Source organism: Oreochromis aureus, linkage group 20 (genome assembly GCF_013358895.1).
Source record: "Oreochromis aureus strain Israel breed Guangdong linkage group 20, ZZ_aureus, whole genome shotgun sequence".
NCBI classification, from domain to species: Eukaryota; Metazoa; Chordata; class Actinopteri; order Cichliformes; family Cichlidae; genus Oreochromis; species Oreochromis aureus.
Window position 1 is genome coordinate 24,773,722 of NC_052961.1, and position 24,759 is coordinate 24,798,480.

At 40.5% G+C, this 24,759-nt stretch overlaps 1 protein-coding gene across 4 annotated transcripts; it reads left to right on the forward strand.

Annotated features, from left to right (window-relative positions):
• The first annotated feature begins 944 nt into the window (after positions 1–944).
• On the forward strand, positions 945–24,593 carry gnas (GNAS complex locus). 4 transcript variants are annotated; one of them, XM_039604781.1, is made up of 15 exons: positions 945–1,148; positions 1,489–1,743; positions 1,857–2,361; positions 2,547–2,685; positions 8,281–8,353; positions 12,551–12,605; positions 12,705–12,824; positions 17,841–17,938; positions 22,001–22,055; positions 22,367–22,440; positions 22,579–22,637; positions 22,729–22,849; positions 23,155–23,285; positions 23,738–23,805; positions 23,895–24,593. In XM_039604781.1, the coding sequence occupies exons 4-15, from the start codon at positions 2,547–2,549 to the stop codon at positions 24,039–24,041; spliced, it is 1,140 nt and encodes a 379-aa protein (XP_039460715.1). In that variant the 5' UTR covers positions 945–1,148; positions 1,489–1,743; positions 1,857–2,361; the 3' UTR covers positions 24,042–24,593. The 4 variants fall into 4 exon arrangements, with proteins under 4 accessions (XP_039460715.1, XP_039460714.1, XP_031594027.1 ...); XM_039604780.1 differs by having other exon boundaries at positions 945–1,195; positions 1,489–2,361; XM_031738167.2 differs by having other exon boundaries at positions 1,489–2,361.
• The last annotated feature ends 166 nt before the right edge of the window (positions 24,594–24,759 follow it).

The window sequence follows — 24,759 nt, forward strand, 5'->3', positions numbered from 1 at the left end:
AAGGTAATTTATCCATTTAAATCAGCTGTGATGGATCAACGACACATCTAAAACCTGCAGGGACACCGGCCCTCGTGGACTGGGATTGGGGACCCCTGCTCTATATGATGTCAGAAAGAACATACTATATACTTTAATATAGTCACCTCAGGCAGACAGCTGGGGCTGTGAGCCCACCTGGCTCATTCAGGGGCAACGCCAATGGGGAGCCAGGGGGCGGCACTGGCCACCCCCCAAAATTTGTTGCCCCCCCCGGGTCCTATGTTGGTAATAATTTTAATAAATGTGAGCGCAAGAGAGAGGAAGACACCCTACAATGAGCTGAAGCATTATTTTTGTCATTTGTGTCACTATGTATGTCCCTCACGATTTCACCCCTTCCCCTCCACTACGCCCGGCACTCTTCTGTTTTTGTTGTGCCACCCCAATATTTTTAGTGGCCCCCATATGGCCACTACTATGAAAAAAATGCTGGATGCGCCTGTTGCACTCACCTGCTTTACAAGAGAAAGCCTGTCAGAATTAGCTTAAAGTGAGGGCAGCTTATTTCACAAGATAAAGAATGATTATTTTAATTGTGAGTTATGGAAAAATATTTTAGCAGATTTAAAGAAATGGGCATAATAGTGTTAAGTCCATTTCTTGAAAGTAACTTAATGCACCAGTCTTCCTAATAATATAACTCAGTATAATCCGCTGCTGATGTGATTGTACTTTTCCCTGAATAAATGTCTGTAACAGAACATATCTAGTGGTCTTCTAAGATTTGAAGAGCCCTGCTCAGAGGGGTCTTGTGCTGCTATTCCTGCATACAAACCACCTCAGGTCTTTTTTCCTTGAAGAGGGCGCCTTTTTTTCCCCTCCGCACAGCCACGCTGCTGACGTAGCTCCGCACCCGGGTCACGTGACCAGGCGAAGCGGCCTCTCCTCCTCCTCCTCCTCTCTCGGTCCTTCCTTCCCAGGGTTCAATGAGCGTTGTGTGGCCCCACCCCGTCTCTCTAAAAGCGCTGTCTATCTGTTCAATGTAGGCTACTATTCTCGGAGAGAGAAAGCAAGAGAGAACGGGAGAAAATAATAACCTCCAAGAATCGGGTATTCCCGTCTTTCACCTTCCTCGACCAGCGACCAGGAGGGGAGCGGCCTTCACGGTGGGAATGTGCTGCTACAACAGCCCCGCGTCCTACTTTTTGTGAATGTAAATGCACATGTAGTGTCAAGTCTGTAGCCTGTTTACCCACCTAGGATTCAGGAGGAATCTACATATGTGTATATAAATGTATGTTCGTATGACAGCGTGTGTGCGTGTGCACATGTATAGGCCGTGTGTAGGTTATAAAAGCCGAGCCTGACAGCGGGGGTTGCTTTTTCACCTGCAAGAAACGTGGATACATTTCGAGGGATTTTCACGTCTTTGGTCACGTTTTCTTTTTCTGTTATTTTGTCCCCCTCCTATTTTTGTAATGATTTCCCCCCCTCTCTCTCTTGAAGGGATTCACCGGAGTCGAGCCAGAAATTAAGAAAAAAAAAAGTCTATCGGTGCGCAGTTTTGGAGGCTTGGTGGTGATGTGAGGGGCTGATAACACATTTCAGCAACAAAAGCGAGGGGCAGAGAGAGAGAAGGCCCTTTGGAGGAGAAAACAGCAAGGAACAGCCATCACATATAAGGAGGACAAATCGGAGGGGGGATACTAGATCGTTTCGGATTTGGAGGTGGCGAGGGATCAAGACGAAAAGACAACCGCAGTGAGTTTGGGGCTGATTTGATGCAGAGAATGAAAAAGAGCCGGATGACGACGGAAGAAGCGAGAATGCCACACATGTAGCTCGTTTGGGTGTAAATATTATTTTCCTTACAGCTGTCCTGCTGGGTCCCCGATGAAGACAGCCGTCGGGGAGACAGAAAAATAGATATAGAGTCTAAGTATAAACCCATGGAAATGTTTGTCATGAAAAGCGACGTGGAAACGAGCGGCGCTACAGCACTGGCGAGCTTTGCGGACACGCCGAGTTCGGCTCCTTGTCACGGGCAGCTGTGAGACGCAAGACCCGGGCTTTTGGAGATGCAAATTAGGCTGTTTTTTCTGCCTCCGTTTGAGGTGAACCGCCGTTTTTGTGTCTTATAGCGGACATTGTGGATTACAAGTCTTTATCTTACACGGCTGAAGGGGGGGAAGAGTTTGGAAAAACGAAACACAAACTGCTGCATATAAAAGGGAAAAGCCCGAGCCGGATTCAGCAAACTGAGAAGGCGGCCTCCGTGTCGTCAGCAACAGTATCCTGCCCTTTCTCTGACAGCAAAATACGCGTTACGGACTCTTAAATCTCTACAGAGGGGCGCCACGGACCTTAAACGGTGTAAATGTGGGTAACGTTGCTGCCAAATCCGCGGGTCAAACGAGGCATCTAGTTTATCTGATTTATTTTTCTTTCTACATTACCCCCCCACCTTCCCTTCCCCTCCACCACCACCTCCTCCTCCTCTGCTTCTTCTACCACCACCTCTTCCTCCTCCCCGGACCCCCTTTTTTCTTTTTTCTTGCGGGAAGATGGGTTGTTTGGGCAACAGTAAGACCGAAGACCAGAGAAATGAGGAGAAGGCTCAAAGAGAAGCAAACAAAAAGATAGAGAAGCAGCTCCAAAAGGACAAACAGATCTACAGAGCAACACACAGACTACTACTTCTAGGTGAGTTTGACACATTTTTAGATATCTTCTGTGCTTGCTGCTTTACAGACAAGGCCTCTCAGTTTGGACAGTTGAGACCCTGCTTCCTCCCTGCATAACTTTCTGGGATGTTGTTTTGGGAAACATTGTCAACAGTGTGACTTTGCTCTTGCATAAGGCCAAAAAGGCAATACTGTGCCGGGTTTTCGGCATGTTGCTGTCAGACTGTCATTCTGCAATGCTAACTCCCCAAACCTGCTGTAGCACAACCCATTGGCTGGTTTTAGAGTATGCAGTGAGGCAAACCTGTAAGGTGGGGTAAACTGCTGGCAGTGGTTAAAGGATTAACGAGCGCCAACATCAATCAGAACCAGCCTGTCCTAATTGATTGTTAAGTTATGTATGTTTGTTCTTTAACACCTTTTCTTTTTCAGTTGTATTAAACTGGGACTTTGCAGCATGCTGAACAGTGCTCATGTTAGCGCTATCATGCATGCAGGCCTCAAATTTGCCAAACTAACAGAAGCTTTACATCACATGCCAGTTTGTGGGTGTGTAGCCCAAACATAAGATAATGTGACTCAAAGAAAAGCACACCAAAACTTGGTTAATGAAGAAATGAATATATGTAAGACTCAACATGTGGTTGTGTGAGTGAAATTTAGTTGGGCTGGGTCTCTTTCATTATATAAGAGTGTTTTTTGTTTTCCTGCAGAGCTCTCATCTGTACCCTCCTCGTATATCCATTCACAGGGTTTTGACTTCTAAGAATTTGCAGCGGACCCTTGGGGGAGGGGATCAATTTGTTTTGAACATATCACTATTGAGGGTGGATATTGTATGACATGTCACTACTTGCATTAGGGAGGAAGTTGTGATGACTTTTGGAAAGGAGAAGGACAAGACTCACATGAAAGACAAAACAAGTATACCTTCTGTAATTTTTAGCTCTCTTTCAGATCTAAAATATCAGCTTGATTTAAATGCGACCGTTGTTAAAAAAAAAAATAGTTTCCTTTTTTTTTTCTTTTTTTTTTTTTTTTAAGGGTGAGCAAAGGTAAGTAAGCATAAAAAAGGGACACTCAGTTCACACCTGCTACTAGACCTTGTTAGCTTTGTTGGTAATAAGATGATCTCTGCAGCTTGACAGGCAGTAAATTGACCAAGAGTCTAAGAGTTCAAGCTGGACACAAAACCTAACAGATTCTTCAGCATTCGTGGTGTCAGTTTGTGTTGTAGCCTAGCCTAGCTAAAACACAAATGTTGACAATCTATTGGCAGAGCAAAATTTTGAGCATGCATGCCCACAAAGTTTAAATTTGCAGATCATTGATGTGTTTTGCTCAGTATGCTTTTGATTAACCATCCAGTCTAATTAAAGCCTTAATAGGTCCATGTTAACGAGACCTGTTAAATATGACACAATGGGTGAAGAGTAGCAGTACCATCTCTACAGACTATAGCATCTTTAGCAAAGGGAATTCCTTCAGGGACGGTTCGCATCACCATGAAGCTGCATTAGTCTTAGTGCATAAATATAAGGTTTTTGTTGGTGGGTTGTTTATTTAAAAAAAAAAAATAAAACTTAAACCTACATAAGCTCCACAGATAAGTGCTGTGAGTGATAAGTTGTGAATTGCGTGACCTTCTTATGCCAGGTTCAGACCACATGGTACTTTTGTCTATTATGATGGGAACTGTCATGATAAAATGGTGCCTTTTCATGACTGTGTGTATGCTGGTGGATATTTTGTTTCAAATTGCAGATCCAGCTACAGTATTACAGCATTCCTTTTCAGCTTTTCTGTCTGTCTGTGCAAAGTTGAGCAGTAGGTGAGGGGAGGGGGGGACGGGGGGACAAAAAGACTGCTGGATTGCTGTGCTTGTACTGGTCAACCCCACAAAAGTAGCCATTATGGAATAGCCGCCCCCCCCAAAAAAAAACAACAACAAATAAACAAAAAAAAAAAAATTAAGCAGAACACTGCAGGGTGCCCAAGATCCAAGATGCAGTTCAGCTCTTGTCCATCATGATACTACACCAGATGAACAGTCATGCTTCCTTATGCGGAACCCACCACATTTTGTTGCCCACCATTAATTCTTGGTTGTTTTTTTTTTTTTTTTTAAATGCTATGTTAGCGTACCACTATATTAGGAGCTAATCTGATGTTTTAGTTTAAGCAATGGTGCAGGAGTTTGTCAGTGCTGATGACTTCTCTGTGGCTGTGAAGGGCCTAATGGCAGATTGAATGTTTCTGCAGGTTCTCTGTCATCCAGATCATGGTTGTCTTGGGTTGTCTCTTTGGAGGTGGTCCTTGACCCAACATTGATCATGTGGCGTCTCGCATGATCAGTAGTGTAAAAAAAGGGCATGGGTCATTCTGTCACTGGGGCCATGGTATGAAATTTCTTATATCATATCTCCCACCCTACCATCATGTGAGCTATTGAGGTCACCTGAGGGAAAGTGAGTGGGGGTTGAAATGCCTGGGAAGGACTGTTGAGACTGCGTTGTAGCTGGTGTTCAACAATGAACACGTCAAAGTGGACCTAGATGGCCTCTTTCACTCCCCTTTCAAACCATCTGTCTTGGATGAAAATGTGAACACAGGTGTCCTTCTCCTTAAGGTACAAGTGTACAGCTGAGTCCTGAGGTGGCTCTCCTATGTTGTGTTATACATTTGTAAAGTGGTTGTTTGGTTTGTCCTGTTTAAAGGTCCAGGTACTTCTGACTGCACTGCATACACTATGCTGTTTAGCTTGTGTTTGTGTGTGTTGTCCTTGGGATGAACCAGTTTTTGTCTGAGGGTGTTGCTCAGCCTGAAGTGCACTGGGATGTTATGTTTGGAGAAAAATCTTGATTTTCTTCAACAATCCTGCCACATAAGGGACCAAAGTATTGTTGTATCATTCTGTGTCTGGCTGGTTGATGTCTGACATTCTGGTGTATCTTCTCTGATTTTAATTTGATAGAACTGCCACAGTAAATCTGCCAGTAATGTTAAAGGGTCTACTAGCAGCTATGCTGATAGTGGACATGCCAAATGAGTTTTTAATTATTAATAATAATATTATTATTATTAATAATATTATTATTATTATTATTATTATTATTATTATTATTATTATTATTTTAGTTTTCAGTTATTCAGAAGTCCTATTGAGGAACCTGGTAGATTATATTATCACGTCCAACAATCCTTTCCTTTCTGACAAGTTCCATATTGGAGGCCATTGTTAAGGTGTTAAAGTCAGTCGGTATTTTAATTTTGGATAATACTCATTTGGAGATATGACCTACTTTTTAAAATCATTTGTGTGGTTAACATTCTCCAAACTAAAGTTTACTTTAGTATTTAATGTCCTTATTTTATTGCTTAACAATGTAGTCTGGTAAAAGATGGGTAATGGGCACAGAAAGAGGGGAGCACTGTGACATAAGGTTATCATGGAGTTCATGATGTTACGAGTTCATGACATGCATTGTAGCAAGCTGAACTATCAAAATGCACAAGTCCCAGATTTGTGTGGCTTCTCTGATGTGCCTGACTAACAGTTGCACCTCAGTGCTGGGAATCGCTGCCTAAACTGGCGCAAACTGTCAGATGATGCTAATGTAAAGCTGACTAAGTTTTTACTTTAGCCTTTGTCTTTTTACTTTGGAAAGGTATTTAGTTTTTTCTTTTCTTTTTTCATTTGTCCAAAGCAGGACCGAAAGGGAGAAAAGAGCCCTAAGATAAACGACATCTGTACAAACATGCCACTAATTACGTCTTTAACTTTAAGTGAAATATTCAGTATTGCTGTAATACTGTAGAATGCCGAAATAAGTTTTACATGTAATTATGTATTTATACATTTACTTTAACAGTCGCTCATATCATGTCAAGCAATAGTAAAAAATCACCTAATAAATAGTTAATCTTATTCTTGATATTAAATAATCAAACAAATTGAAGTACTTGTGGCTTTGTGCTTAATTAAGTCTATGTTTAAGCTTTACCTTAAGTACACTAGTTTTTACTTCACATACATATTTATATCTTTATTTAATTCAGGGTAAATTAAATTTTACCTTAAAAATGTAAGTGAACACCAGAAATAACTAACATGACAAAGAAGACGGCTGTTTCAGGCCTTTTATTTTATTTTTATTATTTTTTTTAAATTTATATAAATAGGCCTGAAAACAGGAAAAGCATACATCTTGGTGTACATTGCATCTTGTAACATAATTTGCTCATTCCTCATGTAGCCTTGCATGCTGTAGGTTTGACATTACAGGGCAAAAACTGTGAGTTTCATTCTTACAGCAGTTCCAAGCAATTCATCTGGCAACCTGCAGCTTACCGCTAACAGCCTCGTAGTGCTGCATGCTATCAATTTCAGTCTGTTGAAATAGAAATAAGAAACGGAAATAAATAACACACAGACCATATACAATATTACACAGCAAGGTTCAGGCTCAGATAAAGTGAGGACAAGGGTATTGTGGACATCTAAAAACAAACACAAATCCCTAATTGGATTTAATTTATCTATTTATTTTTTGACAATTCAAAATTTTTCATGCAGTATCTTAGGAGAATTGTGACACGTTATACTTTTAGCTAGTCTTAGTCTAACTGAGAGCATGGGGTTGAGATCAGGGATCTGTGGGGGTTACAACATCTGTTGATGGACTCCTTGTTCCTGTCAGATGGTTCTTGGTGCTGGCTTTTTTTTTAGGGGGGCAGGGGGGAGTCATTGTGATGCTGCAGAATGAAGTCTCCCATCCCGGGTGATATTGAATGCTGAATGATCAGAATATTGCTCTTGTGTGCACACCTCAACATGTTTTCTCCCAGGACACACAAATATGTAATCAGCTTTCAAATTGTTTTGGGTGTTTTTTGTTGTTGTCGTAGTTGCTTAAAGATAAGAGATTGTAGGGGCAGACGCAACAAAATTAAACCATTATTTGAAGTAGTTTAAAAACGAATCTCAAGGTCTTCTCGTTCTCTGGCCCCTTGGATAATATTAATAGTGTTGTGCTTTATTGGTGGCCTTATTTGCACTTGTTCTCACACCTCTGTGACCTCATAGTAATGTCACCGGTGCGAACATGCCTGTAACAGCGGGCGCTGCACTAATTGTCAGTTTGCAGGCAACTGTACGCTAATTGTGGTCATCAAAACAAAGAGAATGAGCCTCTGTAACAAAAGCAAAAATGTAACATCATGGTAGAAAAGTTGCTGCCCATTTCTCTGTATTTGTTATATTTAAAACTTTAGCACCAGCTTTGTACTGATAGTTTGTTTTTCTTAATCAAAGTGTAAGTTTAGCGATTTACTCAAACTCTTATGATCGATCAGTCAATGTCATAGATTAATCCGCCTATACTCTAATCTTCTTCCAAAAAAAGTTGTGCATGATTTTTGTTTTTTTTCTTTAGAGCTTATTCAGTCAAACCCATAACAGTTTGGAACCTTTATAACCTTGTAGTGAGCTACAGTGCTTGTGTCCACATACAGGAAGTGGTACTTTACTTGCACTGTAAACTGGTATTTCAGATAAAGTGCATGTGAGTGTATCAGTAAGATACATAATCCATTTTCACTTTTTCTCTCTCAGGAGCTGGAGAGTCGGGAAAGAGCACCATAGTGAAACAGATGAGGATCCTACATGTCAACGGCTTCAATGCAGAGTGAGTACTAGAGTGAGGCTGAGAATGAGCAGCATCCTGCTGAGTGCTCTTTTAAGACTGAGGCTCGTGTTGGCTTACGGGTTTGAAAACTTTTATCCCAGGCTGAATCTACATCTCCTCCTCTCAGCACCACGGAGACCCCTGTAAGAGTTTCTGTCAGTGGTCATAAGTTTCTAAAGAAATTGATGTGGGCATCTGACTGAAGCTGTAAAGTCATTTCTGATTCTGGGGTGTAGTTTGATACTTGAGCTGATGGCTAGACTTGTGACATGTTACTTCAGCACTTAAAGGTATCTTGATAAAAGAGCTGGTCTAGTCTCGTTAATCATATCTGCAAGTCCTATTACATTAAAAAAAAAAAATCTAGGCTGCATGGTTAACACTTTCTGATCAGTGTCACTTCATGTTGACACGAATTCATTTTTGTGCAATCTTATGCTTCTGCTTTACAAGCTGTTTGCAGACAATTTGGCATCTGCTATGTGAACTACTGGTGACCCCATAAATACATGAGCAATCAAAGCAATTGCAACTGTGTTTTAATGAACCAAAGTATACCTCTTTGCAACTACTTTGGCCTAGCAACAGCCAGCAACCACTTGCCAACCAATTGTCAAATTTACGCTTTTCGCTAGCAACTGGAGGTTTCCAAGGGGTCGCTGACCAGCCTGTAGGCTTCTGACTGTGAAGAGAACTGACTATATAGTGGGATACTTTGTCAACATTTAGTAGACCTAACTTATATTGATTCAATAGAATCCTAAAGGTAGTTTCATCTTCTGCTATATAGCCCTGGAGCATTGAAGTAATTTATTTACTGATATGCTAGTATTAGCAGAAATTATGGGCATTTATTGATTTGGCTAAAAGTGACTATTTAGTGAGCTAATCCTCTGTAAAAACAATGATGCCACTTAGCTCACTCATTGTTGACCAGCTCTGGTCAAAGCTGAATTGACTGCAATGACTGGGCCTAGTTTTAGTTTAGAGATCTTCATAAGTGGACACATGCATGTTGGTGCATGCAAGGGTAAGGTGCTCCCAAGCCGCCTTAAAGAACTGACAGTCAATACCCTAAAAACTGCTCACCTACAAGTAAAGTTAAGCCAGCTTTGTGACAAATGATTCCAATAATTTGCTGTTCTCCAGTGCGTCAACGGCTAGCTCCACCATGTTGAAGAGTAGTTAGCAATGTTCCAAGTTTTAAGATCAGGATAGTGGCACTCTTGCAAGAGATCTCCAGGGCAGAAGTCCATCTGAACACCAGACAAAATAGAGAGAAGGCTGAATGATATGAAAGACCACTAGTCCAGTGTCCTGGTCAGCTTTCCGATAGGAGAACATGACATGAGAGTTGGAGCTAGCTAGCTAGCAGCTGAACTTTTGTAGTACTTGCACAAGTTTCTGTCAGGGTCTCCTAAGGTCACTCCAAAGGTGACCAACAATATAACTGATAGTTGTTCCCTCTGATGGATTGGAGTGGAGGAGGGATGCTAAACTGAATCACCAAGCATACTTGGTTGAGGGTTAATCTGGCTGAGTGGTCTAACAAATTAAAGCCTCTGTGTGGGGAAACACTAAAGATTACACTTGTGTTGCATTTCTTCCCCCCTCCTCAGTGGTTTTGGGAGCACATCTTTAACTTTTGCTTAACCAGTTTCAGTAGTAAAATGAGAGGTTTGTATGTGTCTGGGTGTGTATTGGTCTGGTGGTGGTCATGTATTGATAGGATGGAAGTATCTTTGCAAGGTTAGACTAGATTTTCAGCACTTAAGGCAAACTTGAGCATATGACCCAGTGTGTGACTCCACAACAGAACAGTGTGTGTCAATGTGTCTGTCTCTGCTTGCATGGGTGGGATGGCTGTCTTCATTAAGAAACAAACCCGTAGAGTGCCATTGGAGTCATAAATGTGACTCTTGTTTATTGAGACCTGTATGGCTCATTCCTGTCCTCAGATGCAGTAAACTGGAGGCTTTTCATGTTAAGTTTATTGTCCGTGTATGTCTGATCAGACATCACCTTTGGAATTAATCACCTTCATCAATGAAGATCTCTTTAAACCAAAACGGTGTTCCAGAACAGTTGCATGTGGGGCTTCACATGACAAGAATAATAATGTGCTTTAATTTGCCTGCATCCTCAGGCAGGACATAAATATACTGATTTGGGCCTTAAAGGGTTCAATAAGGCCTGTGATAAAAAATTGGGGGGCTGAATGGATTGAGTGTTGTGGCATCATGGTAATGTCAGAGTAATTGTCTCGTGACCGGAAGACTGGCAGTTCCAATTGCCGACGTGATTTGGGAAATGAATGAATGGATGACTCATCTCTCCATATTCTTTGAACAAACGTGACTTAGCTGCCCTTGGGCAAGGCATTTGGAACTGGAAAGTAGGCAAAAAATGAGGACTGGGGTATATGGGACATTTTTATAGGGGGGGAGGGGCAGATGACGGGCCATGAAACCAACACAGCAAGCTTAAAAATGGGCTTAAATGAGACTTCTATACAGTCTTCGTGTTAACTTAATATTGCTTCTCGCAACTTACTGAATTTCAGTTTCATACAAGTCGTTTGTTTGTTTGTGGAGGTTTTTTTTTTTTTTTTTTGTTTTTTTTTTTTTTTTTTTGGTTGTTGTTGGGTTTTTTTGGCGGGGGGGACTTAGCTGGGCCTGTTCAGGCCACCGCCCCTTATGTTTGACACCCCTGGTATAGATGGCCAGTTGATTATTAATTAATCCATATTATGCAACACACTAGAGTACAGAATGTTATTGTGATATTGATTTCAAACCCTCTTTAAAAGGGCTATCATCCACCTTAATGCTTTTCCTTTTTTTTGTTGAACACATGTTTTTTGGACACAATCACTGTAGCACATATGTTGCATCTTTAAGTCCATCTCTCTCCCTCTAACCAAACAGAGGGTAGTCTCTCTGGAGAGATCACACAACCATGTGACAGGCTTCATTGACTGTAGTTTAAAAATGTAAATGGTGCCTTCTCAGTTCCCCTCGTAACCTGACGACATTCCTCTTACCCCCATTTTTTTTTTTTTTTTTTTTTTTTTTTCTCTTTCCAGTTACCTCACACGTGGTTTATAAAATGTTTTTTCACCACAAAGACTGAGTGCCAGAAATGCCAAGTTACTAAAGCTAGTGAGAAGTTAGCTTGTGGTGTCATGGCTTTGGCTGTATACATTTGTGGCTGTTAAGTGTAGATGAGTTTGTAAATTGCATTGATTTTATATATATCTTCTACATTTTTGCTTGTTTGGCTTAGTGCAGCTGCATCTCTTGCATACAAGTAAAATCCATGGCCGAACAAAGGGGACCGTTTCACCCTTGTCACTGGCATGGAACTATTGTAAACACAATGCACTGTTGTCCTGGCAGGCTCAAGGTGAAAGATAGACTTACTGGCTCTCTGGTTGCCTTTTATTAGAAACATTTTTTGTCAGAGTCCAAATGTCTCAAACACACAGCTATCATTTACAGCAGACAGACATAATTTCGCTAGCATGCGTGTCAATGAAGGTCTGTTTACCCATACAGACCAAAAACAAACCTAATGCAGTGGACTGTAATACACCCTGTCAGGGTAAGAGGGACCTCTAAGACTTTTTTTTTTTTTCTAAGCGTCATTAAAACGATACTTTATAGCAAAACTAAACATGTTTTTGATGTAAATAAATATAGTGGTTGAAGAGAGGCAGAGTTGCAGTGCAAGCTGTGGGAATGGCTGTTTTCTTTCAGTGGCTGTGAAGTTGCTTTTGTATCATGCAGTTTTGTCCAGATTTTTACATTGTTTGACAAAATGTCACTGATTACATTTGGTTTTTGAACCATTCTGTCACCATAAGCCTTAAATTATTTTTTTTAATGCTAAATTATTTCTTTTTATTTACTGTATTTTGCTCCCTTTGAACACAGTTTCAGATTATTGCTGTTTTATGGTTAATTTGTGGTCTCAATCTATTGCAGGTTAAATGCTAAACATTAATATCCAAAATCTTTAGGATATTAACCTTTTCTGTATATAACAAATCACCTGCAGACAAGTTCATCTCAAACAGTTTTTGTATGCATGCACTTTTTTTCTTTTTTTTTTTTTTTTTTTTTTTTCCCTGTTCTGAAGACATTTGCAGTATCTCAGTAATTTACCGCTTCTCATTGAACCTTTTGTCTGTTTCAGAGAGAAGAAGCAGAAAATTCAGGACATTAAGAATAATATTAAAGAGGCTATCGAGGTAAGTGTGCTGTTGGTGGTTTAGTAGCAGCTCAGACAAATGCGGACGTAACCTGTCATGTTGTCTTAACGTTTTTCTTTGGGTTTGTCTTTTCTATAGACCATAGTAACAGCTATGAGTACCCTAACCCCACCTGTCCAGTTGGCATGTCCAGAAAACCAGTGCCGGATTGAATACATCCTCAACTTTGTCAATCAGAAGGACTTTGATTTTCCATCTGTGAGTAGCAATATATCGCCAAATGCATATCAACCCACACTTTGACATTTAGCAGATTTTCTAGTTTGCCTTGCTTTGATCTTCAGACCTGTTTTGTAATGACAGCAATTTTCCAGCTTTAGTCTTTCAAATGTATAATTGAACTCACGGCTGACGTTTTCGTAGTTCATTGCCCCAATTTAATTATGTTTTACTAAGAATTGTAGAGTTGACCTAATATACTTGGAGGTTGTTGGATTGCTTCAGAAATTGGGATAGATGTGTAAGGTACATTTTAGGATTTTTATATTTTGGTCTGTATAATGGATCTGTAGCAGGGCCATGCCCTTTTCAGCTGTGTTTGTGCTTCAGTAGATGATGGTAGGAATTACTCCCAGTGTCACAGGTGATAATCTCTTGACACAGGTAAAGACTGTATCCAGAGACCGTTATAGACACTGGTGTTTTCTAATGATTCCACGGGTAATGTCTGTGTGGGTTTGGTATTCTCAGTGGGATATTTCCATTAACTAATTGTCTATCCCAAGAGATTGAGGTTTGCACAATACCTACACTTATATGACTATAGCAGTTTAAGGTGAAACAGTGGTATTTGGGAATCTTTGCCCATCTTGAAAATGTGTATGTTAAGACAACTGACACTTGGCATGCCGCCATGCACTGGTGGTGTAGTGGTTAGCACTGTTACCTCAAAAACGTTGCGGTCTGGATTATGTTCTGGTTGACTGTGATGTTTCTTTGTGGCTTTGCTTCGTTAGTAAGACCAGAAATGCACTGTGTAAATGCCGTCAATCTGTGTCAACATGCATGTTGAATTAACCAACAGTTTTCCAAGGTGATGGCATTGTTTTCCGGTGAACTATCGTGTCATACTGTAATAAATCAGAAGGCACGTGGTGACTTACAAGGCCCAATCAGGATGTGTCTGCATCATTGTTTCTGCAGTGCTGGAGCTCAGCAGCATTTGCAAAAGTCTGTTTGTGGGCTAGTGCAATGCATGGGAAGTAAGTTATGCATTCAACACTAAAATGTTAGTGTGGACATTAGAGAGTCAGTGTTTATCCACAGCCACCTGTTGGGCTTGAGGTTTCAGGTCACTCAGTCTTGTATGACCTTTTCAAGAAGAAGCTTTTGTTACTTCTGTTTATTTTGTTTTATCAGCTGCTAATATGTCCATGTCACGCTGAGTCACAAAAATACAATTAAATAAAAATAAGATGAGGATTTGTCTTGCTAGTAAGGCATTGAATTATGGTTGGGGGGGGTATTAGGCAACTAAACTGCCTCTTATTTCTGTCCATATAGTAATGCATCATGGCCTATAATAAACTAGTGTAGTCTGAATGATCTGAGTCCCATATAGTTTTAATTTGAAAGTAAAGTTTGAAAGTTTTGTTCCGAACAGTGCTTGCAATGAAGTTTTGCTACCAAAACAATTCATTCAAAAAAAGTGCTTCTAAATTACAAATAGGCAATATGTAGACTGATATATCAATTAACCGTTTTATTAAACAAGAAACTTGTTTCACATTAGCTGGTCTCGGCTGCTCAAAGTTGAAAATGTGTTACTTTAATACGGGATCATAAACTTGAGGTTTTGAGTGTACCACAGCATAACCAGAAGTGCTTAATAAAAGAGGTAGAAGTAAGGTTTGTGGTGCCGTGGTTGGCAATGGGAACGCTTTTGCATTGGGAAGGTTATCTCTGTGTATGCCTGTTTGTGTGACATCATAGGAATAAAGAAGATGTAATGTGAAAAAAGTTCGTAAATGATAAGTGGGGGTGGGAAATATTGAAGCTAAAGGGGCAGCTGTGTTTCAGTCAAGTAACTCTCCTCACCAGACACCCATTTATTTACATGGTGGCACTGAGCTCACTCTTACCCTGAGTGATTTGTAGTTTGTAAGCAGACAGCAAATCTAACTCTGCAACAATTCATTAAGACAAATCAACTGTCGGAGGACTCAAATCTGAGGGATTTAACCTACGAGCCACTCTCGTCAACCACTAAAATCACCCCACTGCCCAATGAATTCCACACATACTGAGCTGTTGGGAAGCAATTATTTGTTTATGGTCGTTTTACTTGTTTGGTTGGATGACTTGTTTATGACAAGCATGGCATAGTTTCCAAGTTATAAAACATGATGGTGAAAAAAAGTGTGTGTGTGTGTGTAAAGAGAGGTGAGCGTCATGGGCACATCACTTCCAGTCAGGACTGTGACATTATTAATTTATCTGGAAATGAAGACTAATGGTAAATCAGGATGAAACTAGAATCGGTTAGCAGGAAGTTGGTTGCTTTTAAACTGGTTTTAACAGTGCCTTCGTGCGCCTGCCACTATAAATGTTTAGGTTGGATTTCATTTTTAATTTAAAGGAGGGAGTATTACAGTTAATTCAGCAAGCAGAGTGCTAGTAAAGTTGTAAAGAGCTACGATGACGTGCCCACACATGACACATGCAGGTTTGTGAACAGGTGAATTCCAACATTAATAGTTTAAAGCCGTTTACCGCGGTCAAACCGGTTTAGGACTTTAATGGAGATGAGGAATTGAATCCAGTCCAGATTGAAAATGATTGGAGGTCCTTATTTTGTCAGGTACATTATTGTAGACTGCCTGCTGGATGATTGGGATAAGACAAGTCCAGGCCCATTTACTTTTCCATTACATGATGACTTGAGGGCTGCACTAATTGTTACCAAGTCAGATTTCTTAACTTTAACTGAGTTTATGGAATGAGAGCGTTTCATTTGTAAAACATGAAGAGCAAATTTTGTTTGCAATTTGAATCACAAATTTGTTAATGTCTCATCTCTGCAGCCCATAGTGTAAATTAATAGCTACAGGAATGTGCCCTTGACTTACTGTCTTAGTAAATACTGGATTACTTCCTACATATGACTGCACACAGCAAATTCCAGTGTTTGTGCAACAGACAGCCATTTGTCTATTGCCCACTCTAGCACACTATGTAGATTTTGGTAAACACTGTAATTTTCAAATTCAGATGTGTAACTCAAGCACCTAGCCATGCAGTCTGACTTTATAAACACTGCTGAAAGAGCCAGTCTAAAGAGTTTGCTGTATTAGGGATAGTACTGTTGCAGCAAATCAGTTCATGAAATCTCTTCCCTCCTAGATATTCCACCATGAACTCCTAAGTAGTATTATTGCAAAGTCAAAGTGTTTAGGAACCACAACTACTCTGCTTCAAAGTGGCAGAGCAGGGTCGCCGAGTCCTGAGGCTCTAACACTCCGCTGACTCAGTAACAGCCAAACTTCCTCTGGCATTAACATCAGCACACAAACTGTGCACCAGGAGCTACATGGCATGGGTTTCCAAGGCTGAACAGCTCCTGTAGGTGTAAAGTGTAGGAACAATACCTTTGTTCCTGTAGTGTAGGAGAAACCAGATATATTTGACCTGCATTTGTTTAGTTTATAGAGGAGCTAAAAATGGCTCTGCACATACAAAATACCTTTTGAGTCACTGCAGTTGGTCTGCTCTTTATTTGCACACTTTTTTTCTTTTTTCTTTTTTTTAAATGAGCTTATCCAATTTGATTTTTTTTTCTTAGTTTAGCAACTAACTGCAGTTATTGATCAGTCACATATTTCATATCGCAACCTAGAAATCTGCAGTAAGAAAGGCAGCATCTCTCATATTAAAGGTCAATATCACAGCACAGATGCTGGTATTAAAAAATGTAAATGAGCAATATAATGAATTTGGCTGTAATGAAGGAGAATATACTGTATGTGTATAGAGTGGGCATCTAAATGGGCAAAAAAAATAGTTGTGCTGTTTGTGTTAAGAAATTATTTTTGGGTGATCTGTCAGCAATATCTTGATCTGGGTGATCTTACAGCCACAAGTAAATTTCAGTTGCTTCAGTGCGTATAGCTGCACACACGCGGGGAACACACTGTTGTACACGAGGTAAGCCTCCCTGATCAGGAATGTGGAGACGCAGGGTTTTGTCAAAATGCTCAACAGTGTGCTCATAGGGATTGGAAGACTCTAAGGAAATCAAACTTGTTCCTTTTTAAATCTAGGAGCAGAGTCACCTGACTAATGGCAATGTTTCTGTGACATTGATATGAGAGGTTCACAAAAAATTGTAGTTAATTCATTGCTCTGTAGTCCTCTCACAGGAGCAGCAGACCGAATGATCCATTTTTAAAAACTATGCGCTAAGTATGTATCGCGTAATTTTTTAAGGATGAAGGGTTTGGATGCTGCAGTTATAAAACGGTCCTTTTTATAGCAATGATTCTCATGGTGTTGCCACTTCATTTGGTAAAATCTACTGTAAGCCTGAGCAACAGTTCAAACATCAACTCCACCTTCACAAAGCTTGCACACTTTCAGTTTTTGATGGTCAGTGAGTGCATGTGACACACAGTGGTGGTGGTGTTGCTGTTTGCAACTTTTTACTTAAAATGAAATCGGCAAAGGTGTTGAGTGCAAAAAAGCTAAATGCTTCATTGATTTAATGTCTGCATGTCACAAAGTCTGTCTACTGTGAGGCATCTGCACCCTTATTTACCTTTTTAAAGATGTGCACACAGACATCGCCCAGGCACAACGTACACTGCATATGGTGTCAACAGAAACGCTGAGCAGGAGGTGCCCTCACATACACATCATGGACAACAGACAGCCCTGTAGTCTTTTTTTTTTTTTTTTTTTTTTTTTTTTTTTTTTCCCCCCTCTGTTTCATGTCATGTTCAGTGTAACATGCACAGGGAATACACACAATCTCCTACTTTGAAACATGTTTAAGCGCACGAGCTGTTGCTCAATCCTGTTTAATCATGCAGTGGTTTTCATGTTGTCTTGCATTTCCACTGCAGTGACACAGAACTTGATTTTTGTAATTTCATCATAAACATGATTACCAACAATGTTCAACTTTTGCTGATGCTTCAATTCTCCTGTTCTGCCTGTATGATTACATATTTTTTTTCCTTTATTTTTTATTTTTCCCCCCTGTCTTCTTGTTCTCAGGAGTTTTACGATCATGCAAAGACACTGTGGCAAGACGAAGGCGTCCGGGCTTGCTATGAGAGATCCAATGAGTACCAGCTAATCGACTGTGCACAGTAGTAAGTAACTTATAAGTTCAACTTCATGGTGACATGATTTATAAATGTAAGTATTCTGTGAGGGATAACTTTTAGTTTTTATTGATACTGTGCATGTGGTGGCATTTTGTGTGGTTATCTTGTAGTTGGTGTAGTTTGCATACAATGGGATTTTGCATTGAGGTTGTCATATTTTATTGTTTTTTTTGTTTTTTTTTTTTTTTTTTGCTTTGAGTTACAGAAGCTTATTACTAGTAATCTGAGGCAAATGTTGTGTACTTGGGGCATCCTAGAAGCTGCATGGCATTATAGTATTTCGATGCCAAGAAGCAGAGCAGCGCCTTTCAGTTTGAGATGGTGTCAGGTCCTGCTGGAAGCCGGTTACAAGCAGGATGAACAGTTGCATTATTGACAAAGAAGTAGAGACTGAAGTATGTTTTCATATTTGTTCTAATACTTCCAGTCTTATGACTAAAGCATCATAAGTAGGGTGAAATCTGGGGTAGACATGCTCATCCTGATCCCAGCGTGTGCGCTAGTAAGCGGTTTCATGTCAGGTAAGGCATACTAGTTGGGTTTTTTCAATTCATGACTCTTATGACAGTGAGACATTGTATTATAGAAAAGTGCATCTTACCTTAATTTCCCCAAATCTGGTTAAATTATCCCCTTAGATTAAATGACAACTAAGGACTCAAAACTAGATGATAGCGATGTAAGCCCTACCGTCTGATCGCAGCCATGGATGGTGGACGTTTGGTTAACTTGAGCCTCCTCAATCCGGTTAAGTGATGTATGAATCCTGCTTCCAGGTCCAAACTACTCTGCGTTTATTAAGGCTGTTTTTGTGTTTTGTTTTGTTTGTTTTAATGCTTTGTATCTTGTTCTATTTCATCTGAACAAGGCCGCCCAAAACAAAATTCAGTGATCACTGTTGACCTCTGTCGATTTTTATTACCACTATTCATTTTAAACCTCAGCTTTTAAAACCTTATGATGTAACTAAAGCCCCATGGAGCAGTATATTAATGACTAACCTCATATTTTGAATGGATTATCTCAGTTGTTTTCCTGACTAAAGATTAGTCCGTTTACAGCTTCCTGCCATGCAATTGCATTTGTCCCTAACCATCGGGAACCTTCACATGAACTTTGAGTGGAAAAAAGTTAGCGTATATCTTCCAACTTTAGTGTGCTAATGTGTTTATATTATGCTAACCATAGCTGTGTAGCTAGCAGCGACATAGCACAACATTATATGCCTGCTAGCCCAACTTTAGTAACCCTACAAACATCATTGTTTAGTTTTCTGTCTTCATTTATTGGAAGTGATAGCAGAGCTGTACGTTTTAATTTTTTCAGAAATCTCTCAGTCAGAACATGGTTTCCCGTGTTTAGATGGAAACTAGTGAGCTAACTCCCTGCTGACTACGAACTCTGTTAAACTTCATCAGTTCTGTTATGGTGAATTCCTGGATGTTAAACTTAATTGTTACACCTGATAGAGCAGCCACACTGATCATTTTATTAAAGAGGAAAGAATTTAGGCGGTTTGTAACTCTGTGATGCTATGTTCGTTAGACTGAAGTGTATCTTGGACCCAGAAACGGCTAATGACATCAGACTTAAAGACTGGATAGTCTGGATGTTCTAGCCCCCTGAGAGATTACCAATAAATCTACTCGTTAGGGAAGCACTATGCACCCTACATAATATTTACTGTGCTTTAAAAAAGATTCAAAAACAAAGACTCAATTCTGTTTGTTTTCTGAATCCTTCTCCATACCCTCACCACACACTGCATGTTTTCAACAACACACACTGACTCAAAGTTGAGGAAAAGAGATAAAGTAGCTCATCTATAAACAAAGTTGCATGAAGCTCTAGTTTAAAATCAACCCAGCAGATAGAAACGCCCTGCTTCTGTTTCCTCTCATTTTCCCAATGTGCGGGCAACAACGCACCCTTACACATGTAAATCACAAGTGTGGTCATATGTAAAAATACTGGCATGCAGTTGTGTTGTGGAGAAGATTAGATTTGATGATGCTGATTCAGTGCATTAATGAGGAAAAACAAGCTAGAAATCATCTCGATTGGCAGTAAATCCAACGGTTCTCAAAGCTCCTCAGCATAAAGGGAAATGAGTCTCTTGCTAAATTAAGACTGATACCAGTGCATCACTATTATTAAAACAGCTTAGTCTTCGAGTGGTGTTTCTAAACATGCGGTTTTCATGTCCTGGTAAACACTGAAATAAAACTTAATCTTTCCCAAAAAGTATGACCCTTTAAATACCTGCAGACTTCTAAAAATCACTGATGAGACTTGAAGCACTCTATTTTTATTTGTAGCAGATGCAAAGTTATCATGAGCTGTCAGGAGTATGGAGTCATCCTAACAAAGGTGGATGACTTTTAAAAGAGAGCTGAGACAGGACTCACTGGTTGAAATCTTAAAATCTGGATGTGCATGCGTTAAGTGATTAAGTGGGTCCTAAATGTATTTTTCATGGGTAAGAGTTGTGTCCAGTTTATATTTTTCCAAACAAAAGCAGGTAAAACCACAAAGAATGTATAGTGAAGGAGTCGTGTAACAGCTGCAGTTTGCAGGGTTTGGGAGCAAACATGGCGGAGGCTGAGTCATCTACAGATCAGAGGATGTTTAAAGGAGGAGGGGGGGGGATGATGTTTGAGGAGGATACCTTCGCTGCTCAGCTCTGGACTATGAGCCTGTAGTCTCGACTGTGTTTTTTTGCTAATAAATCCATCCTGGTGAATAATGCATTCGGTCATTGAGAACTTAAGATCGGTTTGATCTTTAAAAAGTTGATTTCCTCACTCAAGTGGTACAGTCCAGTCTGTGATCCCTCCTCCTCCCTCCTTGCACACAACACAAACTCATCCTGCTTTCTTTCCTTCTCTCCTCCTTTTTTCCCCTTTCTCCATCCGTCTGTCTGTCTTCTTTCTGGAGCTACTCCAGCTGCACGAGATTGGGTGCTGATAGACTATTAATAGTGCCTGTGGTTGGGTCTCCATGGTAACCGTGCTGCAGGCCAGGGCGCTGGGGAGCTATTTTTGAAATCTGCTCTGTAATGTCAGACAGACGCCACTATGCTTTCATTCTGTCTCTCTCCTTCTGTTTCTTTACCTCTTCCATTCTCGTGTGTGCTCTCATCTTTCCTTCTGGAGACTTTGTTTTCCTTTTTTTCTTTCTTCCCTCTCCGGATGGGGCTGGTGATTGCTCGGACGGGCAAAGAATCCCAAAGATTCTCCCACTGTCCACTTCCTCTTCCTGTTTCCTAGTTCATCCATGTCTTCCATGATATATTGATGACCCCTTGTCATTGGCAAGATGTTAGAATGCTGCGTGCAGCTTATTCTGATCTTTAACATAGCAATTTTTGGTCCTCTTTTTACTCAAATGTGAAATAATTGCAGATGTTGCAGGAAGCCCTCCTTCTCTTGCAAGTGAGGAAAAAGCTGCATTAAATACTATACATATTAAAACTACCGAATGCACTGCACTCTCTTCCCCATAAGATCTTAGTTTCCTCAAGCTGAGTGTAACCTGAATCTATCATCTTCTGCCCTTTGAGTTCTCATGATCACTTGTAGCTACGCTCACTCCCTGCTTTCACATTGATTGACGCATTTTGGCATACTGGACAAGAGCTTTAGTGTTTTCCCTGCATATTGAGTGAGCAGTGAGGATGCCTCTGCCTTCAAGGTCACCTGCTGTGGAAAAATACAATTAAATTCAAAAGTTGGTTTTATTGGAGACTTTAAGTCTCAGTCAGTATGTCGGGCTCAAAGAAACCACACGGACAGCCTCTCGGGGAAACTGGTTTTGTATTTCATATAATACCACAGCTGTGGCGATGTACATGAGAGATGATACTTAAGTGTTGCTGGAGAAAAAGTGCACAGTCATGCCTGGTGTTATACCCCTTTTGTATTTTATTTTCTCTCATTTGACTCCTTGAGCACGCCTGTACAGGTCTTCACCAATATGAAACCACTGTGTGGTCTATAGTATTACCTCGGTAACTGTTCTCTTGGCTTTGTCTCTCCCGTCTTTCAGCTTTCTAGACAAGATCGACATTGTGAAACAGAGTGACTACACTCCAACAGATCAGGTGGGTGAACTTCTTCCACTACAAAGTTAATAATATCCTACATTTCACTATACAACTATTTCCCCTGGGTAGTATTTCATGAGGAAGGGACTTTGACATTTTGGTCCCTGTCACATATTAAAATTAAGCTTTTGCTGCTTTGGTCCTAAACTAAAATGTGTTATATCCTGTTATTTTTCACTTTGAAATTCAGTATATTGTCCACATATTCCATATGTTGGAATTGTATCTTGTGAGTGTTTCTTCAGGTTTGTCACTCTAATCTGGCACATAAAAGCCTTGTTGTTACATTTGTCACTCCTGTTCACCAGGATTTGCTGAGGTGCAGAGTACTGACTTCAGGGATCTTTGAGACGAGATTCCAAGTGGACAAAGTTAATTTCCAGTAAGTAAAAAGGGTGGAGGGTAACAGTTTCTTACAAAGATAATCTACAGCCGAGGATATAAACACAAATCAGCTGTACATATACATTTTCTCCACATGATGGCAGCATTTTCCATGTTTACATTTATATCTGTACAGTATGTTTGATGTCGGCGGTCAAAGGGACGAGCGCAGGAAATGGATTCAGTGCTTTAATGGTAAGTGATGTTTATTTCCTCTCACTTCCCTTGACTCGTGTCCTTTTCTCTCACGGTGTCTGATTTATCTCCGTTCCTCCCTCATCCTCAGACGTAACAGCCATCATCTTTGTGGTGGCCAGTAGCAGTTACAACATGGTGATCCGAGAGGACAATCAGACCAACCGTTTACAGGAGGCCCTCAACCTCTTCAAGAATATCTGGAACAACAGGTGAGGAAAGACGCCAAACCTGTCATCCTGTGGACTTGTGGTTTGTTTTGTATTGAATCCTGAGATTAAGTTGACAGCATAGGAAATCAGAAAGCCTTCACAGAACTTCAGCTTCTCAAGGGTAGACAAGTTATTTATCAAACATGGTTTTGAAGCTAGAATGCTTTGAGCAAGTCCTAAGGAAACTGTTATCTGCTGACCCCTGTTATGGCTTATTTTGGCTGACTGAACTTTGCCTTTTCACACTTGGAAACAATTTTATATTTCAGTGTGATCTTATTTCAGTCTCTTGTCTTCCTCCTCAGGTGGCTGCGGACCATTTCTGTCATCTTGTTCCTAAATAAACAGGACCTGCTTGCAGAGAAGGTGTTGGCAGGGAAGTCCAAAATCGAAGAATACTTCCCAGAATTTGCTCGCTACACCACACCTGATGATGGTGAGCTGCCTTATTACAGCATCTGCTTTTGAGCACTGGAACACAGGAACATTTTCCCCCCCTTTGTTTTGTTTGTTTGTTTTGGGGGGGGGTTGTTAAGATTAAGTAAAACAAATTTATACCGACGTGAAAACGCATTTTTATTTTCATCAATGAAATTTATCATTTAAAAAAAAATCTGTGAAAAATTCGATGCAACAACTCATCCAGAAATTTGAAAGGGTGCCTTTAATATCATTCACCACAAGGGGTCATCCTCGATACACCTGGAAGATTTTTGTAGTGAAGCACACTTGCTCTGTGAGGTGGAAAGCTTCTTTTTACATCTTACACATTCTGCTATAGAGATGTAGTGTCTCCTTAATGGTTGTTGCATTGTCGTGTTTAAATTATCTACCTGTGAAATTGCATGTTGTGATAAGTTAGTCACTGGCCTCGGTCTCCTCTTACAGCGACGCCAGAACCTGGAGAAGATCCGCGTGTTACAAGGGCAAAGTACTTCATCAGAGATGAGTTCCTGGTAAGTTGTTATGCCCTAATAAAATTTGGAGAGTTTTCTGCTGCACAAAAGTTGTTTAGCAGCTTTGTAACTTTTCCTTTCTTCTACAGAGGATCAGCACAGCAAGTGGAGATGGAAGGCACTACTGTTACCCCCATTTCACCTGCGCCGTTGACACGGAGAACATCCGCCGCGTATTTAACGACTGTCGAGACATCATCCAGCGGATGCACCTGCGGCAGTACGAGCTGTTGTGATGGGAGAGGAAAGGTGTTAGGCCAAAAAGATCGGACTATGGAAAACGAAAAGCAAATCCCTGAACCTGCGTCTCTGAACTCTTCTGCAAAAGTATGAGAGCTCTTGTGACACAACAGGGGCCACAACACACACGCACTTATAGTAAACACGCCGTGAACCCAGAACTTCCCCTGATGCAAACTCTCTACCTGATGCAGAATTTTTTGATGGATGGGTTTGAGGGGCTTACATGTAAAACAGACTTCAATCTTGACTTTCAGCCATACTCCCAGCCCTTTCGACATTATGTTATCGTCACGTTACCTTCACCTTCCTAAAAACAAAAAAACAAAAAAAGAGTGGCCCAGTCCGGACTGAGTTTCCTGCAGCGAGGGTTGGAGCTGCAGTTCGAGTTTTGTTCCTTTTTTTTTTTTTTTCCCTGATTGGGCTGAAAACTAAGAGCTACTACTTCAGTGCAATTGGGAAAGAGATGAATTACTGCAAATGGAGAATAAATATATCACAGCAGATCAACTGAACACTGTATTTAAGAGAGACGGGGGGGGGGGGGGAAACAAGCACTGTGCTCAGGACTTTGACTCAAACCATGTACACCAAACCTTCCTTTCACTTAGAGACATCTTTAAATCCAGCGGCTCTGCTTGCACACACACAACATATCTCACCTGCTTTTTACTGGACTGCACAACGGGGTCAATCTGGCGACGCACGTACCTT